This window comes from Polypterus senegalus, chromosome 17 (genome assembly GCF_016835505.1).
Source record: "Polypterus senegalus isolate Bchr_013 chromosome 17, ASM1683550v1, whole genome shotgun sequence".
NCBI lineage: Eukaryota > Metazoa > Chordata > Cladistia > Polypteriformes > Polypteridae > Polypterus > Polypterus senegalus.
In genome coordinates, this window is record NC_053170.1 from 4577447 (window position 1) to 4598551 (window position 21105).

The window sequence follows — 21105 nt, forward strand, 5'->3', positions numbered from 1 at the left end:
CTCAGATCACAGATGAACAGGATTTGTCATAAAACAGTCCGGATAAACCAAACCCCTGGTGTCGTCGGTGTACGTCTACTGTGGTCCCGCTCCGCTCGCAGCGCCTCTGGATCTTAAAAGACAAGCAGATTGTGTCTGTTTAGGCTGTGCTTATCATTTAGACGTTCGTTTAGCTCCTGAATTGTACAGGCCCTTCAGATTTTAGAATTTGTGCAAAATGAACGGCATTTCTCGAGACGGCTATTTTACAAAAGGCATGCAGAAGAAAAGGGCGTCGTTCCCCGTGATTATCGGCTTTGTCTTGATTTGAGTGTTCTTGTTAAAAAGGGCAGCCTTGGATTCTGATTTGTTACCGAATGTCTGTCAGCTCCAATCTTATTCGCACAAACATGTGGGGCAGCTAGCATTATTTAAAAAAAATAAATACAATAAAAAAGGTTGACACTTTACTAGTCGACAAACATGTGGAAGAAAATCAGAATGCACTTCTCCCCCAAACTAGTGAATCGGTGAATCTCAGGAATGGAAGATTAGTCAGTGAGTGAATATTCAGGGAGGGCACTCACAATTCTCTCTTTAATGTTTCAGGTTTGTGTGAACCAATACAGCCAATTTCGTAAAAAAACATCGCTAGAAATGTGCGGATCAGTGACGTCAGTGGTCTAGTAGAGAGCTGGGGGGGGCACGGTGGTGAAGAGCTCAAATCCCAAAACTCAATGAGGTGGTAATGATGGGTAAGCCATTCATAGCCAGACCCCCATCTACCCACCGTGCTGATTCTTGGGATTTTCTGTTCTTCCCTCAGTGTCACGCTAGACTGGGGATGTCCCCGTTCCACACGTTTCGGCCAATTTATATGAAAATGGATGCATCGTTTTAAACTACGATTTTCTCAAAGCAAGCAATACTTTTTGATATTAAAAAGATAGAAGATTGTGACCGTTTCTGTTAATTGTGAGTCTAATTTATTAATTAAAAAAAAAAAAAAGTGCACCTACACATCCATTACATATTACGTTTCGCAGACACGTCACCCCACAGCTCTCCAGCGTGAGCTCTCTGTGCGGCGCTAACCTCGAGGTAAACTTTTGTCACGTTGGACGATCTGCTTATCCTGCGACAAAAGTCTTCATGACGTATTCAAAAAAAAAAAATAAAAAAAATAAGTAGACATTTTCAGTGATTTTATTTTATTATTTTTTTTTTTTAAAAAGGTCAAAATTTGATTCTCTAAATTTCTAAAGGCTCGATAATAGGAAAGACCTTAGTGATTAATCTGACTAAAAAACTGAGATCCAGAATTTAAAAGATTGTGTTATCAACCTCTATTTTATTTTTTTTTCTTGCAGGTGCCACTAGAAGATGTAAACGTAAAATCTTGTATCCATTATCACACATTTGAAACTTTTCATTAGATTTGTCTGAACAAAAATAAAGGAAGCCTTTTCAAACTTTTTTTGTGATATACATATATATACACATTTAAAAAAAAACAAAAAAAAAAAAGTTTCGACTGCATTAAAAGTCCGGTGTTGGGTTTGGGATCCCCAAGTTTTCACCGTCCAGCACACAGCATGATACTCGTGCACTTTCCTGAAACAACAGCCCCTCAAACACAACAAGCATAATTTCCGTTGAAATAAAATCGACTCGTGTAAGACTTAATAGCTTCTGTCTCTCCTGGTCAAAAATATAAAAAAGGGTAGGGTGGGGGGGTAGGAGGGGGGACACACGATGATTTAAAAAAAAAGGTACACACCACGAATCCAGAAGATGCAAGGAAGTTTGTCAAGATCTTCACTCACAGGCAGCAAAGACGTTGAAACTTTCGGAAGGTGCCAACTGTGGCTTTCATTTCGGTCCAAAGTTTTCACCGTTGGCCACACACTACGGCCCAGCATCAACACCCGTCCCAGGGGGCGTCCTCCGCTATTCCCATGAAATGGAACTACGTGGTTTGGCGAAAAAGTGCAAGACTGGAACAAGCAGTACACGGCGGCAAGAAGCTCATCGAGAATAGTGTGGGGGTAAATGGAGGCATTGGAGGTATTGTGTCAGCAGCAGTAAACGGGGCCCTGGAAACGCAGGGCTGATGGGAGCGCAGTACGGCGCCGGCCTAATACACCTCATCGCTCTCTGCTGCGTGAAGCTGAGTGTCGTCGGCGTCTGTCATGCTGCTCTCCTGAGACTCCTCTGCATCGACTGCAAAGATGAGAAAACACCGAGAGGTCAAAACGGAAAACATACACACACACTGGGAAATTAAAAAGACAACTGAAATATGAAAACGGCACTGGAAACACAGGCGAGGAAAAAAGAAAGAAAAAATTACAAATTATAAAAATGAACTTGGAAATACCCAAATAAAGAAATGAAAGTAAATGCACATACAGTCGTAAAACTGAACGACAAAAAGAAAAGCTAAAAAAAAAACCAAAACATACTGGCAAAAAAGCAGATAACAAATGTAACTGGAAATTTTATAAGAAAAAACAGAAAAAAATAAAATCACCAACATCAATTAAAAATCTATAAAAAAAAAAGTGCAAATAGAAAAAAGAAAATACAAATACAGAAAGAAATGAGAGCACTTGTAAAAATAAAATATTCTGGCAACAAAGCACAGTAGGGAAAAAAGGACAGTAGAAAAAAAACAAAATATAATCATGTAATCAACTTCATAAATGGAATTCTAAAAAGCAAATACACATAACAAAGAAATACAGGAATCTCCGTCCAAAAAAAAAAAAAAAAAAAAATTCAGAAAAAGTATAAAAATAAAATTGAATAAAGTACATAAATTAAATTGGAAATACATGAATACGCAAATACACATACAGGAGATCAGAGTGTCTGTCGAAAAAACAAACAATGAATTAAAAAAATAAATGATATATAAATTATTATTTTATATATATATATATATATATATATATATATATATATATATATATAGATATATATATATATAAAAAAAATATATGTATAAACCATAAAATATATATATATATATATATATATATATATATATATACACACACACACACAGTGGTACCTCGGTATACGACTCACGTGCTAGAACACCGCGTGCTACCCTTGTTTACCTCGAGACAAAGTCACGACTGTCCTTGAGCGTCAGTACGCCAGTTGCTAGCATTCAGTAAACAAACCCGCGCTATAACTCTCTGTGAATTTTCACTTGATTTTGTGTTTTTTCACGAAATTTGAATTGATTGTTGAAAAGTATGAAGGTGGCATGCGTATCCGGGACATGGCTGCTGCATACCGTTTGCCAAGAACGACGATATCTACGATTGTGAGAAACAAAGACGTTATTAAAAGGTAAAGTGAGGTTAAATTTTCATTTCATCTAATTTCTTTTGCATTTAAGTATTTTAGTATTAAGCAGTGTTTAAATTATTTTATACAACCCCATCAATGTATAATATGCCAGTAACAATAGGATTTTTTTTCATGGGAACGGAATGGGAAAAACTTGTTTGGTATACACCCTGTTCAGTATACCGAGGTACCACTGTACTATATTTTTATATATATATATATATATATATATATATATATAAATTATGTAATAAATTGCATAAAATAACTTGGAAATAAATTAGCAAAGAGAAAAACGCAAATACACATACAGAGAAAAAAGTTTGTCATAAAATAAAAATCTAAAAACTACACTGGCAATGCAACATAAAAAATCTGGAAACAATACAAAAATAAAATATAAAAGCAATATAAAAAAATTACATAAATGAAATCTGAAGTCCCATACATACAGTAAGCACATCCAGAGAATTATGGGAGTGTTTTGTTGTTGTTTTTTGTAAAACTGAATGACCAATAAAAAAAAAAAATCAAAGAACTACTGGCAGTGTATCACAGTAAATAAAATACCACCTGGAGAGACAGTATAAAAATAGAATCATGCAATAAATGAAATATATAGGAAAGGGAAGTTGATCTCCATACGTGGCGATGTCGGGCGCCCTTCACATTCGCCTGATCTCGCTCCGTGCGATTTCTTCTTGTGGGGCTTCCTCAAGTCGCAGGTATAACACACACACCCACACCGACCTAAATACCTTGAAGCCCTCAAGGACGCTATTCACCACAAAATTGCCACTACTCCCCTTGAAATGGCCGAACGAGCCATGCGAGCATTCAGAAATCGTCTCGAACAGTGTATTGCGTATTGCCAATGACGGCCAACACCTTGAAGACATCGTTTTTAAAACACAGTGAAGAAAACCTATTGTGTGTACCTTTTCTTGTGTCGTAATCAAATTTATTTTATCTTGTAGTGTTTTTGTAGAATAAACGTTTGAAATGTGGTTATTCTTTTTGGCTCACCCTGTATTTTCAGACTCTCTTCCTGTGTAGTTCCTAGTTGGTGGAACGAGCTGCCCAGCTTCATCCATACTGCCGACTCCCTCAATGTATTTAAGAAGCAACTGAAAACCCACCTGTTCTGTGATTATCTGTCTAACTGACAGGTGCTCTGTGATATTTCATATTGGTCGTTGATTTATTATTAGGTTACATTTAATGGCTTTATCGATTGTCTATCTAGGATTGTAAAGGTAGGTGTTATAACATCTTTATCACTTGTGGCAATCAACTTTACTTATCTGTCCATGCTTCACTTGTTAAACAAGTCTGAGTCCAATATTACTCAATTATGTTGACCTGTTTTGTAAATAACTTTGGAAAAAGCATCTGCCAAGCAAATACCGTATATACCCGCGGATAAGTCGGGACTTGACTTTAACTTATAATCTCCGGTATTTTATAATGTCGGTTGTATAAGTCAAATGCGGAAAACTCGCGCTATTGGTCCAAGAGATTATGATGTGCTAACGCCCACCCGAGAGAGGAAACACGGAGCACACGCCCTTTTTTTCTTCTTCTATGTATTGTGCCTACGTGACCACACAGTAATACCCGAACTATTCGAGCGTTGGCGTTGGCACCTTTATCGTAAGAGCATCCCTTTTTTTCACACCCTCATGAAGCTTGTTTTAAACTAAATGTCATTGAAGTGGTGAAAGAAATTAATAACTGTGCTGCTGCAACAAAATTCGATGCGTCTGAGAAACTGGTGCGAGATTGGAGGAGTCAAGAAGATGAAAAAAAAGAATGTAAGTGTTGCATTTTTGAACAGGCGTATAAGTCGGGGTCTGATTTTATGATCGATTTTTTGGGTTTCAAGACCCGACTTATATGTGAGTATATACGGTAAATGTAAGAACATTTTAAATCTTCCAGTTCTGATCCTTCTGTTTTAGCAAATATTAGAAAGGTTTTCAATTTGTTTCATTTGATTTGGCAAGACAAACACTGTTGTGCAGATAAGCTGAAAAAAAAAAATTCCTACTTTAGTATATTGTAAGGATTGAATCTAAGACAATAAAATAATGAAAATAGTTTTGGGGGCTGAATATTGTTTTCAAGGAACTGAATTCTCGAACAATCTTGAATTACAAGCTGCGCCTCCGATCTCAACAGCACGCTGTAAACCCAATTCTAAAAATATGATTGATAATTATGACTGGCGAGTTTAATTGTGTTAGCATACATGCAGCTGCAGCAAGGACAGCCATTTCAGGCAGGGACCTTAAGTGATTAGGACAGATGTGCACAGACAGTCAAACGAAAGTGCTCTGTTGGGGTCGTAGAAGACCACGGTTCATACATAAACGTATCCAGATAGCTCCGTCGAGAGTTCCCCATACCTGGTAATTGTCACAAATAGCTCACTGAATATGCAACGTATGGGTATTTCTAGCTTGTTGTGGAACATTAAGCCACCTGCAAGGAGGAGGCCGCCTCCAGTGCTCCACTGAAATGGAATTTCAAATCGTCAAGGATGCCCACTAAACTGGATGATGACTGCACCATTCCAATGGCGGCTCTTTGGCTTGATTTGAATGTTTAAATGATTATACCACAGTGCAATTTAAATGTAGGTCTCTTTTTGTACCACAGTTCTCTTGTCTTAATATTTTTTAATACAGTTACTAAAGGGGTGTGTGTGTACAAGTGGCAAGTGATGAGTTGTTTCTTTAAAAAAAAAAAAAAACACATTCCCAGGGTGAGATCGCCCCCTGCTGGACATACACGTGCACTTGCCTGAGTCAAACGGGTAGGAGTCTTCTTGAGGTACTGGCTCCTCGTCATCCGGAAGATAGCGTTTATCAATGGCCTCTTTGATTTGATTGTTGGCCCCCTTGGGATCAAGGTCCATGGCCCAGGAGAAATTCATTAAGGCCAAGTGCGTCTGACCCAGCTTCTTATAAACCTGTACGAGGACATACATGTGTAATACACAGTGAATACAAAACAAAAAAACACAAAACAGTTTTAGTCCTCCAGCAACCTCACACTTTACCTTTATTAAGTATTCATGGCTTCTTATTTGTTATTTTTGGTATTTCAATTATTAATTTATTCATATAATTACCAGTTTCTAATTTAATTAGCTGCTTACCCATCTATGACAGGCTGAAACTGAAATCAATGCAGATCTCAGCCGACTGAGCATTAACATTTGCAGTGGATATTGTAATGCATGTAGTGTAAAATGCATTGCATTTGTCATTCCAACAGGTGGTGCATCACAAACGTTTATAGTAATGAAGTGTATGGTCCCAGATAACTGGCTTTGTTACGCATTGTGCAGTGGTGCAGGCTGGGTAAGGCTCTGTACATTTGCATCACCATTGCCTGGCACTGCAGATTTGTGAATGGTTCTCACACAAGTCTACATCTAAGACCTTGCGGTAATCTTGCATTCTTGAAAGCACACTATTTTTTCATACATTTACATTTATTGAAGGGTAAATTTACACTTACACCCAGCTGAATAGAACATCAGCTGTTATAACTAATTACCTTCACTTCACATTTTCTTTAGGACTTGCTCGTTTCCCTGCATGTCTTGCTGCACCCGTGTAATGCAAGTTAAGTCCACAGCACCCCAGCAAAATCATTTCTGTCCAATGGCCCCCTAACACATCACTGTCAAAAGCACGATATGCTGTATATGAAGACACAGGAAAGCACACCATCGTGCACGACACAGTAAGCTCGCCTCTAGCGGTTCTCCAGCAGCCATCCTTCTCCATTTCGTACAGATAGAGAGTGCATGTGGATGGCCCTAAGCGCCATGGAGTAATGTACCCAAAATCGTCTCTGATGCATCTTTAGGACTGCAGTCACCTTCATTACCATCATAATTAGCTAAGTGGGCACAGTGGAGTCGTGGGGGGAATTCTGAGGCTTAAGCCCCTGATCAATGTGCCACTCCTCCCCTCTCCCACCAAATGCACTTCGGCTTTTAGCCCCCGATCTTCGCAAGCCGAGCTCTTGTTTGCCTTTTGGTGTTCTGAAGGTGCTCCCAAGACCCCCAAACACTCATCGACCCTGTGAAAAATCCAAAATGAACCCCTCACCCCCACTTTATTAGAGAGGGGAGGCTAAATGCTTAACAAGTGCTGAAAACTAGTGATGCACCCGAGTGTTCATCGTACTAAAGTAATACTGAAATATGCACTATAGGGCATGACAGGGGCAATTTACTTATTTTGTTAAACAGAAAACTTTATCTAAACACAAAATTGTAGGCAGACGCCATTAAAATGACCACATGAAAACAGAAACCGATGTGCATCGAGACGCATGTGAACTTACAAGCAACTTTGCTTATTTTATCTTCTCCCATCACATCTTACAGTGCTGGGAAGCTCCTAGTGAGTGCGTCCTCCAGGTGGCGGACAAAGGAACAACAACAACAACATTTATTTCTATAGCACATTTTCATACAAATAATGTAGCTCAAAGTGCTTTACATGATGAAGAAAAAGACAAAGAAAGAATTAAAATAAGACAAACTCATTAACATAGAATAAAAGTAAGGTCCAATGACCAGGGGGGACAGAAAAAAAAAAAACAAAAAAAAAAAACTCCAGACGTCTGGAGAAAAAATAAAATCTGCAGGGGTTCAGAGGCCACGAGACCACCCAGCCCCCAATCTGCCTAACATAAATGAAACAGTCCTCTTTGTATTTAGGGTTCTCATGGAAGGACTTGATGATGATGATGGTCACGTAGACTTCTGGCTTTTAATCCATCAATGTAGGAACATCACGGTGCTTTGATTAGGTGGTGGTAGGAAGGACTGCTGTGAATATTCATAGTAAACAGCTGTGGACTAAAGGCCAGTTGTCCTGAGAAAAATGGGGTCCTTGTTATTGGGCTCATCACCCGCACTGATTAAGAATAAGTCCGAAACTTAAAGAGATGCACGTTAACACTGAAGCCTCGTTCACTTATTATTTTCTGGTAAGTATAACAGATGTGAATGGGCCCTTAGAGGAATATTCCACCCAAAAATTTGACTTTTTATTTATTTATTTTTTTATTTATCCCATGTAGTTTGAAAAAACCTCAAGTAAACTTTTTTCATGTTGTCATTATGGGGTGTTGTGTGTAGAATTCAGAGGAAAAAAATGAATTTAATCCATTTTGGAATAAGGCTGTAACATAACAAAATGTGGAAAAAGCGATGCACTGTGAATATTTTCCGGATGCACTGTATGTATGTATGTATATATCTATACAGTAATCCCTCCTCGATCGCGGGGGTTGTGTTCCAGAACCCCCCGCGATCGGTGAAAACCCACGAAGTAGAAACAATATGTTTGTATGGTTGTTTTTATATATTTTAAGCCCTTAGAAACTCTCCCACACCGTTTATAAATATTCTCCATACAGTTATACAGTAAACCCTCGTTTATCGCGGTTAATCTGCTCCAGACAGATAAATGAATTTCCACGAAGTAGGATTCTTTATTTATAAATCTAATATTTTCACACCTGTATACGGCCTTCTAAATACGTTTTTTTAACATTATTAGAGCCCTCTAGACATGAAATAACACCCTTTAGTCAAAAGTTTAAACTGTGCTCCATGACAAGACAGAGATGACAGTTCTTTCTCACAATTAAAAGAATGCAAACATATCTTCCTCTTCAAAAGAGTGGAGTGCACGTCAGGAGCAGAGAACATCAGAGAGAGAGAAAAGTAAACAATCAAAAATTAATAGGGCTGTTGGGCTTTTAAGCATGGGAAGCACCGGGATAAAGCGGCCACAATGAAGGGATCAATGTGAAGGTAGTCTTTCAGCATTTTTTACAGGCGCGTCCGTATCATCTAAGCAAACAGCCCCTCCGTCACTAGCAGAGAATGTCAGAGAGAGTGAGAGAGACAGAGAAAAGCAAACAATCAAAAATCAATACGGGCTGTTAGAGCTTTGAAGTGTGCGAAGCACCGCCAGGGAAGCATATCTTATATCATTGAGGAGTTTTATTTAATACGTAATACGTGCTCTGACTGGGTAGCTTCTCAGCCATCCGCCAATAGCGTCCCTTGTATGAAATCAACTGGGCAAACAAACTGAGGAAGCATGTACCATAAATTAAAGACCCATTGTCCAGAAATCCATGAACCAGCGTAAAATCTGTGATATATATTTAGATATGCTTACATTTAAAATCCGCGATGGAGTGAAGCCGCGAAAGTCGAAGCGCGATATAGCGAGGGATCACTATATAATAATAATATATATACAGTGGTGTGAAAAACTATTTGCCCCCTTCCTGATTTCTTATTCTTTTGCATGTTTGTCACACAAAATGTTTCTGATCATCAAACACATTTAACCATTAGTCAAATATAACACAAGTTAACACAAAATGCAGTTTTTAAATGATGATTTTTATTATTTAGGGAGAAAAAATCCAAACCTACATGGCCCTGTGTGAAAAGTAATTGCCCCTTGTTAAAAATCACCTAACTGTGGTGTATCACACCTGAGTTCAATTTCCGTAGCCCCCAGGCCTGATTACTGCCACACCTGTTTCAATCAAGAAATCACTTCAATAGGAGCTGCCTGACACAGAGAAGTAGACCAAAAGCACCTCAAAAGCTAGACATCATGCCAAGATCCAAAGAAATTTAGGAACAAATGAGAACAGAAGTCATTGAGATCTATCAGTCTGGTAAAGGTTATAAAGCCATTTCTAAAGCTTTGGGACTCCAGCGAACCACAGTGAGAGCCATTATCCACAAATGGCAAAAACATGGAACAGTGGTGAACCTTCCCAGGAGTGGCCGGCCGACCAAAATTACCCCAAGAGCGCAGAGCGACTCATCCGAGAGGTCACAAAGACCCCAGGACAACATCTAAAGAACTGCAGGCCTCACTTGCCTCAATTAAGGTCAGTGTTCACGACTCCACCATAAGAAAGAGACTGGGCAAAAACGGCCTGCATGGCAGATTTCCAAGACGCAAACCACTGTTAAGCAAAAGAACATTAGGGCTCGTCTCAATTTTGCTAAGAAACATCTCAATGATTGCCAACACTTTTGGGAAAATACCTTGTGGACTGATGAGACAAAAGTTGAACTTTTGGAAGGCAAATGTCCCGTTACATCTGGCGTAAAAGGAACACAGCATTTCAGAAAAAGAACATCATACCAACAGTAAAATATGGTGGTGGTAGTGTGATGGTCTGGGGTTGTTTTGCTGCTTCAGGACCTGGAAGGCTTGCTGTGATAGATGGAACCATGAATTCTACTGTCTACCAAAAAATCCTGAAGGAGAATATCCGGCCATCTGCTCGTCAACTCAAGCTGAAGCGATCTTGGGTGCTGCAACAGGACAATGACCCAAAACACACCAGCAAATCCACCTCTGAATGGCTGAAGAAAAACAAAATGAAGACTTTGGAGTGGCCTAGTCAAAGTCCTGACTTGAATCCAATTGAGATGCTATGGCATGACCTTAAAAAGGCGCTTCATGCTAGAAAACCCTCAAATAAAGCTGAATTACAACAATTCTGCAAAGATGAGTGGGCCAAAATTCCTCCAGAGCTGTAAAAGACTCATTGCAAGTTATCGCAAACGCTTGATTGCAGTTATTGCTGCTAAGGGTGGCCCAACCAGTTATTAGGTTCAGGGGGCAATTACTTTTCACACAGGGCCATGTAGGTTTGGATTTTTTTTTCTCCCTAAATAATAAAAACCATCATTTAAAAACTGCATTTTGTGTTTAGTTGTGTTATATTTGACTAATGGTTAAATGTGTTTGACGATCAGAAACATTTTGTGTGACAAACATGCAAAAGAATAAGAAATCAGGAAGGGGGCAAATAGTTTTTAACACCATTGTATATATTAAATATATATATAAATATAAAATGTACCAAGCAGTTATTTTGGAACAATGTATTTTTTTCTTTTTAACAATATTTTCATTCTACTTTTCCGTGTGTTCTAATTGTTTCATTAACCCTTTATTTACTAATCAGTGGGTCTGACTCTAAAGTACTTGCAGCCTTTGATTATTCCGTATTGTTTGCCAGCGTGTCTGCTCTGCTCATTTTTAATTGTCATTAATAAGATACAACGAAGGGGAAAAACTGCACAGAGAAAGGGCAAAATAAAACGAAATCAACAAAAGAGAGTTAAGCATTTAAATCTATAGCAAAAGCAGAAATATTTCTAAATGCCTTATAAATGTAAAAATCATGCTGCTATGCTTTTCTGAATGCAGAATAAAAGAAAAATAATCCTAGCTAATTAAATGAGATCAGTGTTGTCACTGATTAGGAATCTGGTTGGAACAAAAACCAGCAGCCACAGTGTGCCCCCAGGAGGACCGACGTTGGGAAACACTGAATTAGTTTATGACCTGGGAATGGAAAAAAGTATAGATGCCACGAACCTGCTTTTATTAAATTTATAACCTGAGAAGAGATGGACACCAGAAGACTAGAAATGACAGAATCAGTTTACAGCTTGAGAAAGGAAGAAGTGCGTAGAAATTTAAGAGATCAAGCTCTCTATCCAGAGTCACTCATCTTCAGGGCAAGACAGCCAATCAAATGTGTGCCATGTCACATGTCCTGAAACCCCACGTGTGCATTTTAACACAGATACAGCTCAACTGACAGACCAATCATAGATGGGGGGTGTTGTAGGAACACAGAAAGTGACATCAGAAATGAAGAGATGCGAGACCATCTGATTTACATGTCAGAAAACGTAAACCAAGAACACCACAGATCACTAAACTATAAGTTTTCCAGGACAACACCCACCCCTTGACATTTCTGATTTTCGGTCAGCTTTTCTAAGACTGTTTAGTTTTAGTTTTTAGTTGCCATTATAATTTTCTTCTATTGGGTATTGTTATATATTAATAAATAGCACATTGCTTTTATATTTTCTATATTTGGATGTTTATCTAGAGTGACTGAAATAATAAGACGTCACTAAGTGTGGGCAAAATTGCCACTGTCTTACCCACACGGTTTAAAAAGGCTGTTGAAGTTGCGCCTCAATAATAACAGCAACAGAGGAAAAAGCAAGACATTGTTTGGTTAGCAAATGGCATCCAACTAAAAGAGTCGAGCATTTATGTGTCACACTAGCACTAAGAATCCAATGTGCAGGGCCGGATTTAGATGAAAAGAGGCCCTAGGCTATTCCACTTATGAGGCCCTTTCACCTCCCATTTATAAGTTTGTTCAAATTGCTAACAATTTGAATGTAGGCCCCTCTTGATCTTGAGGCCCTAGGCGGGAGCGTAGTTAGCCTATAGGAGAATCCGGCCCTGCCAATGTGGCAATACTGCAGGGTGACCGGCAACTGGCACCACTCGAGACTTTGTCCGTCTAGGATCTGTGTGTGTGTGTTAGTCTTCGAGGGTGGGAGCAGATAAACCCAATAAACCTTCCTGGTAAAATTCAGAAGCTTTACGATGACACAATGAGTGACTGCATGTGTGTGAGTGAGTGTGCACTCCAGAGTTGCCTCATGCACTATTTTTGTAGGAAAAGGTTTCAGGCTTCACCTCCCCGCCATTAATCAAGATCAGCAATAGAACAGAAATTCTCCTTTTATATTTCCATTTATACAATAACTAGCAAAGTACCTGTGCTTCGCAGCGCAGAAGTAGTGTGTTAAAGAAGTTATGAAAAAGAAAAGGAAACATTTTAATAATAACGTAACCTGATTGTCAATGTCATTGTTTTGTCACTGTTATGAGTGTTGCTGTCATCAAGGATTTGATTCTCATTATTTCTTTCAATCAGGTTCGTATTTGGAGGACGTGTTGTGTTCAAGTTACATTCCGTGTTTGTCAACCGTTCTAAAGATAACAGGTTTCAATCATCGAAGTGTTCACTACGCAAATCGCTACCCGTGAATGTAAGATGTTTAACAGGCATTCCTGGTATTAAGTTGTGGATTTGCCTGCGAATATTTAGCGGCAGCGTGTCTATGAACTTCATTTAAACTTAAGCTTCACACCTTGCTTTCCTATTGCTACGTCTACAAAGGCTTGTTCAGATCCAGAGGGTTGTTTGTTTCCTATTGCATCAATAAACAGCTCGTCTTCATCTTTATCTGAGACATCACACACTGCATTCACAGGTTTACCTTACCCAGTCCTGCAAACTTTAGCGAACTGCTTCAATTGACCACATTTTTTCCACTGTCTTCCGTTAGCTGGACATTGACTTTTTCCACCGTGTGGTTTATTTCTGCAGTAGCTGCACTTATAAATATGCTTGTATGCGTCACTCGCTTCATATTCTTTTGCTGCCTTCTCAATTGTGTAATGCGTTTTTTGTTCAGCGCTCTTTGGAGCTCTTGCTTGTTGTCTGTGTACTGCGTTCACAGTCAGTTCACGTGAGCCGCTCGGAGTACAGACATCGAAGGTTCTCAGCTGTGCTTGTGCTATCTCGTGCGACGTCCACGGCTTTATTTAATGTTAGCTCAGACCCGGCACTTAAAAGTTTCTCTTGCACTTTTGCTGAGTTTGTGCCAAACACTAGTCCATCTCTGACCATCTCATCTTCGTTTGCATAAGCACAGTCCTTCACCAGCAATTTTAACTCTGTTACAAAGTGATCAAAAGTCTCGTTTATACCCTGCGTCTTCTCATTAAAGTTGTATCTCACGAGGCAGCCAAGTACGTGGGAGACGTGGTGATGGGTGACGCAACTCCGCTTCACATGGTGACCGAGCTGCAGGCTATGGACGTATATATGTACCGAAGTAGGATTCGGTTATGACCGTTGTGTGTAGAATTTTAACTCCGTTACAAAGTGATCAAAAGTCTCGTTTATACCGTGCGTCTTCTCATTAAAGTTGTATCTCGCGAGGCAGCCAAGTACGTGGGAGGCGTGATGATGCGACACGCAACTCCGCTCCCCATGGCCGTCGAGCTAACGTCCATTACAGTATATGGAGAAAAATAGGTTCCAGTTATAACCATTACGCGTAGAATTTCGAAATGAAACCTGCCTAACTTTTGTAAGTAAGCTGTAAGGAATGAGCCTGCTAAATTTGAGCCTTCTACCTACACGGGAAGTTGGAGAATTAGTGACGAGTCAGTGAGTGAGTGAGTCAGTGAGGGCTTTGCCTTTTATTAGTATAGATAGGTAAGCTACAGTATTTGAAGCAACTGATGTTAAATTAAATCATTTAATTAAATATATATTGAATGCTTGTCCAGATGAAACAAACAAAAAAAAAAAAAACTATTTACCTTTCCTATTAAAAAGTAAACAAGCGACTCTTTTGGGACAATCTGCTTCAGCTCTTCAAGTTCTTGTAAAGCAGCCTAAAAATGAAAGAAGGTGTAGACAGACAAATAGATACTTTATTAATCCCCAAAGGGACACCCACTTACTCCAGCAGCAGGATACCGATAAAAACAAGATTAATTAAGGAGTGATAAAAACGCAATACAAGACAAAGCTCACCGGAAGGTGGGACACACAGAGCTCATGCGGGGGCTTTACCTTGTATTTCTCATTTGCAAACAGGATAGAGGCCCTGTGGAATTTGCATAGTGGGTTCTTGGGGTCAATATTAATGGCTTTGTTTAGAGTTTCTAAAGCATGTTCAGACTTCTTAAGGGCATGTTGTACCTGAAAGAGAAGAGGGGCATCGTTTCAGTAAAAACTGTTAGAAGCAGCACAGAGCATGGTCATGATCTTTAGTATAAGGCAACAAGAGATCAATTACCTACCATGTACACAACACAAAAATGAAATAGAATACCACAGTACTACGGTGTTGATTACATCTTACCTGAAGAAGGGGCCTGAGTTGCCTCAAAAGCTTGCATATTGTAATCTTTTTAGTTAGCCAATAAAAGGTGGCATTTTGCTTGACTTTGCATAGAATAATACCACAAAAAGGCACACTACTAACAGCAACACAAAATCTAGTCAAAGGGGGTGTCAAACTTGACGTCAGCACCTGCTGGTTTCATGACTGGATATCGGAGGACATGACAAATTACATAACTCCACGATGACTTTCCAGCACAGTTTCACCCTATTCATACAGCCAATAGTGTTGTGTACGACAAGGCTGGTGTTGTACAAATTCTTTTCAGGTTCATTTTAGTCGTAGTACAAGCGACATGCGAGTCTTGTCTTCTGTTCGCACGGCCGAAATCACCTGCCTCCGTTATTCCTCATAGCTGCACTCTTTGCTTTGTAAATTTCGGGTGAGCGCTCATTGGTTCTCAGCTCTCAAACATAAACGGACCCCACTGCTACGACTAAAGACAAGAATCAAAGCTACCTAATTTTGTCAGGGTGGTTGGACCTTGTCAGACTACACAACTGGATGTCACAGTTGCGCACCGTGACTGTCCCCAACTCAATAAAACTGTGTTGATGAAAACAGCTGGAAATGTCATGTAATATGGCAGGAGCTTTTAGGCGTGCGTGTTAATAACCTAACAAATTTACTCTGGAACAAACATTAAAATGTGATCAAAAGTAAAATCAACTTGGACACAAGGCTTTCATGTTATAATGGACCATCGCCATTATTGTGTCCCCCTCACAAATGCTGAAACAGACTTGACTTATGCAAGATGCACTTGATGCTGCTGGGATTCACTCCCACCCCTAAGACCCTTTAAGGAGTAAGGCAGCTTGAGAATGTTACATTACGTCACTGCGCAGAGGCTGAATGACAGAGTGAGGACAGTGAAGTGGATCAGAAGTGACAGCTTGTCTAATGACATTTGAATGTGACATTTCCACTGATCATTTCTGTATGGATATCCGTCACCGTAAAAGTTCAACTCTGCTCAAATGCTCTCAATTAGACCCGTTTTAACTTTGTACCCGTTTGCAGATTTGAAATATGTAGTGATAATAAGCTGGACTGGGTTAGCCTGTTTGAAATGAACAATCGTCGTGCTTCTCAAATGTCACCTCCAGGCTGAGGATGGCATTTCTACATTAGGCTCCGACTTGAAGTGCGTAGTCACTTCTGGTGTTGTTTGTTGAAAGCATGTCATTTATTATATAGTATTATAAAATCGGAAAGTGACAAAATCATTTCATTAAGATCTAAATAATCTTTAATACTGGATGTCTGGAGATGAAAATCATCAAGTGTTAAACAGGTAAAAAGAATCTGAATTTTATAGACAATGAAGACAGCAAAAACCTAGAAGCGGCTTAATCTAATCCGATTCCGACAATTAGGACTAATCTACAGTTAATTCCATTAACTGCTGGGTAATAATAAGGAATTATTTTTATACAGCACATTTCTAAGAGTGCTTTACATAAACAGTGGGGAACCATCTCAACCACCAGCCAGAACGTGACAGCTGACCTAACAGTTTGCTGTATCGAGGCCTAGTGCGATTTTTGGGAATTTAAAAACAGAAATTGCTCGTCTGTAATTTTTGTCCCATCTAAAATGTCAGCAACTTTGAACAGACTGCATATTCACGTCTCAGTAAAGATTGCGGAGCCTTACATCTTCAACAAATAGTCAAAAAAGAAGAAAAAAATGAACACGAGGTTAAAGTATCCCCATAGGAATCAACATGGCAGTAACTCCATCAAGTAAGTGACTGGGACAGGGCTAAAACTAAAGGGGTCCTCCAGTAATCACTCAAAGAGAGCTAAAGATTGGCACCCAAGAGGTACTCTACATCTGAGGGCTGACTGAAAAGTAATGAGACTATTCTTGGCTGTGCAGGCATTTGTGAACGGCACACATCGGTGTGTGTGAACCTGCAGTTGGACCACCGCATTCTTCAGCGTTCTGTCACAGCGAGTGGAAGCACCTCATGAGTGTTGTCATGGCGGATGTGATCGAATGTTGCGTTCTGTTTGCAGGACAGCGCTAATGAAACAACTGAAATAACAACAACTACGTGGAAAGAAGTTCTCCTCAGAAAAAGTAAAAAACGCCATGGCTGCATCGCTAAAAATGACTTTGTGAGACAATTTTTTTGTAAAAAAATGTTTCAAGCCTGTGCAGTTATCTGATTCTAAATGTATAAAATTAACTCTCATTACTTTTTCATTGGCTCTTGTATTGAAAAATCTCATGTTGGAATCATTCACAAAAGAAAAACTAAAGAGAAAAACATTTAAACAGATGCAACAACGTACTCACCACACCAACATGACACAGCAGAACTGAACTTTGAGGGTTGATGCCAAGTGCTTTTTTGAAATAAATTTCTGCCAGAGTAAACTTTTCTTGCTTATAATAAATCATCCCCAGGCCATACCTACAGAATTAAAGAAATGAACACAATTAATAAGAGCTCTGAGTAGCCAAAATACATCAAATTAATTTTTACTAGAATTAACAGCACTAATTTCCATAGTGATGAGGATTTCGGTGGAGGGACGTTTTCTGGAGTAGTGCCATAGTGACACCAAGAGTATTTGCTAGCTGGTACCCAAGCAGGACTGTATTCACTGTTTAAATAAAAATATTTTTAAAGATTATTGAATGACCATAAATCTAATGTCACCAAATAGGTCAAAGCCTGAGGCAAAACACTTGCCCCATGTAGTTTTATGGAGTGGAGGCAGCACATTAGGGCAGAGCTGAGTGTGGCTGCCATGCTGATAAGACGCCTGGCCGTTATCAATGTCATCCATGAGGTGGCACTGATACTTCTTGCCCAAGTCTTTGTGCGTCTTTTGTTCAGGTGCTCCAGTTTTCCTTCCATATTCCCAGGTTAGTAACTCACGACTGCAAACTCTCGGGATGAAAGTGTGGGCGTGTGTAAGAGTGGGCACTGGACTGGCACTACCGTCAAGTATCACTGCAGCAGGTTTGAAAATGCCTGTGCATTACAAATATGCAAATAATTTGATTCTAACCAAAGAAAGCCATAACTAGGAGTGGACATAATGGCCTAACACGATAAAAGGTGAAAATTCAGACAATTTCACTGGCTACCAGTATGACTATTTGTACATACTTTACCAACTGAAACTTATTTTTTAAGAAACGTCTTACTGATTAATCTAGATCTGGGCCTGGAGGGGTACCCAGATTATGGGTCTCTTTTTCCCAGGCTAAGTGGGGAGAGATGTGGTGGTCCTTTAAGGTTCACCTTGAAGTTCCAGATCTCGGGTCTTTGCACCCAGTGTGGAGGGAGACTTTAACACGTCTGGTTACCTGCCGCAGGCCGTTGTGCTCAACATTCCTGATCCTGCTTAGCCATCCCTAAGGTGACACACACATCCCACCACCTGAACCTAGAAGACCAGACTGACACAAGAATCTAGACCAAATTAATATAAAAAAGTGTTGAAGTATTTATTAATGCACTACGACAAAAAGTTACAAGTACTAAATGTAAAATAAGAGGAATATAAAAATAATATTCTTACAGCCATTGGGCATGGATGACATGGTTTCAGTCCTTCCTGTCTATCTTCAAGATGATCCGTCTACCTTACATTTTCCATTTGCTCTGATCCTCCTCTGTTACTTCACTTTTGTCACATGCTGGACTTTCCCTTCCCAGATGGTGTAACACAAACAATTTCTTTTTTTATAGCTAACAACCCATTAAACATTTAACTATGCATGTTTTACTTGGTTATTATTTCATTCCTGCTGATTAAGTTTACCTCAAGTTTCACACTTATTTTTATTTAAACAGCATTACCAAGATTTAACATCTATTAATATTTCAAAGCATAATATCCAAGTAATCAAACAGTTCAGTTTCTCTCCAATCCCAAACGGCAAACATTAAAACCACTCAGCTCCAATTTTCAAGCTATTTACCTCAAAAATCGGTTCAGGTCAGGCCTAAACTGTGAAACATCTAGACCACCAAGGGTCAAAGGCTGAGATTACTGTGCAGAAAGCGACCAGAATTGTGCCACCGCCATCCTCACGTTCAGTCCTACATGCAATCTACCATTGCTCTGAAGTGTCAACCACATTTTTAAAGCTAATTTCTTTCACTTAGCATCTGAACATCTCCAGCCAATTAGGTTTATGGGCAAAGCATTCACCAGTGTGCCAGGGTGGTCCGACTTCGACAGCACCTCTTACCTGCTGAAATGCCTGCTTCTCAAATAGATTCAACTGCAGATGTTCATCTTTTCCGAACGGATTAAAGGGCAGCTTCCTTACCTTTCACTCTCGCTACCAAGCAAACACAGCACAAGATGTGGCAGCTGCTTCAGATCCTTCTCTGTTTTCGCTGCCACACAGCACTCTGGGTAATTCTCGTACTACACACACACAAAGACATGGCCTTTAAGACATTACTACACCAACACACTTGTGTTTAATGCTTAAATGTGTTCATAAGGTTTTGTTGCATTTCCTTAACTTTAGATAAAGTCAGAGTTGTGCTGACAGAACAAAAGAGAACTGTATGACAGAGTAGTTAAAAATGCAGTTAAAGTGGAGGATCAAGTCTACCTAAAAAGATATCTTTAGCCTGTGGGCAACAATATGTTACAAATGTATTAAAGCCATGGAGCATAATATAAAAGTAACAGAATCAAATTGTAAGACTTTTGTGTCGTTAATGCTCCACAACAAAGAGAATAATGGCACAACGGTTTACTTTGCTCTTGTATTTGTTGAATCCTTGCGAGTCTTATGGGGATTGAGTGGTTTTCTGCTTTCAAAGCCCTGCAGATTTGGTTTGTTTTTCCAGCATGGTGCCCCCAGAGTCTCTCAACCCCATTCCTGTGGCCATCTGACCACAGCATCAGAGTCATCGTTAAGGACTTAACGTTTTCACCTGTATATTTGTATTATGTGTGTGTATTGATTTTTTTCTTTAGTATGTGATTTATTCATTCATATTCTTATCTAAATATCATTTGCTTTTCTTGCAAATTTTCACTGATATTTCACTGAGTACAGTGAGCTACATGCAGCATAAAAAAAAAGGACAACGCCTCACGCCTGGACAAACTGGTGAGGATGGCAGGCTCTATTGTAGGCACAGACCTGGACAGTTTGACATCTGTGACAGAGCGACGGGCGCTGAGCAGACTCCTGTCAATCATGGAGAATCCACTGCATCCACTGAACAGGATCATCTCCAGACAGAGGAGCAGCTTCAGCGACAGACTGAGAAGACGCCACACTATGCGACCCTTCAATTCCACCCAGGGGGTAAACGTTAACATTATACAAAGTTATTGTCTGTTATCCCTGCATTGTTATCACTCTTTAATTTAATATTGTTTTTTATCAATATGCTGCTACTGGAGTATGGGAATTTCCCCTTGGGATTAATAAAGTATCTATCTAAATTACTGGTTTGAAAATGTGCCATAGAAATAAAAATGTCAAGATTTTTCAATAATTTTTGGCCGCTTTCTTAAAAGCCATACTGGAAGAAGAATTTCATCTGGTATCCCGGATCATCTGGTATACTGCTGCCCACTGCTACCCCTAATTTTAAACCCGATTCTTTTCTGTTTATATCACACTGTTTCTCGCCAGTTAACACGAGTTCAGAAAATTCAGGATGTTCAGAAGAGAGACAGAGCGATTGAGAGTGCTGCACCCACTACATGACGAACCACCTAGATTGGGATACAACAGCAGCCGTTCAAAGGGTGACACCTCAGCGCCACATTGAACAGTGTGAGTTTTTTTTCATCTTTTTCCACAGGCTGGAGTGCCAATCCAGCCACCAAACCCCAAGTTTGCCCTGTAAGTTGGAGGACCTGCTTGCAGGGCTG

At 39.5% G+C, this 21105-nt stretch overlaps 1 protein-coding gene across 1 annotated transcript in view; it reads right to left on the bottom strand.

Annotated features, from left to right (window-relative positions):
* Positions 1–417: 417 nt before the first annotated feature.
* cdc27 (cell division cycle 27) overlaps positions 418–21105 on the bottom strand; it is an 88887-nt gene continuing 68199 nt past the window's right edge. Inside the window, exons 15-19 of the mRNA XM_039739776.1 lie at positions 17534–17651; positions 14893–15021; positions 14637–14711; positions 6148–6316; positions 418–2202 (exon numbers count right to left, since the gene is read on the bottom strand). Of these exons, the coding sequence (XP_039595710.1) occupies positions 2117–2202; positions 6148–6316; positions 14637–14711; positions 14893–15021; positions 17534–17651 (577 nt within the window). The 3' untranslated portion in view covers positions 418–2116. The remainder of the gene's footprint in view (positions 2203–6147; positions 6317–14636; positions 14712–14892; positions 15022–17533; positions 17652–21105) is intronic.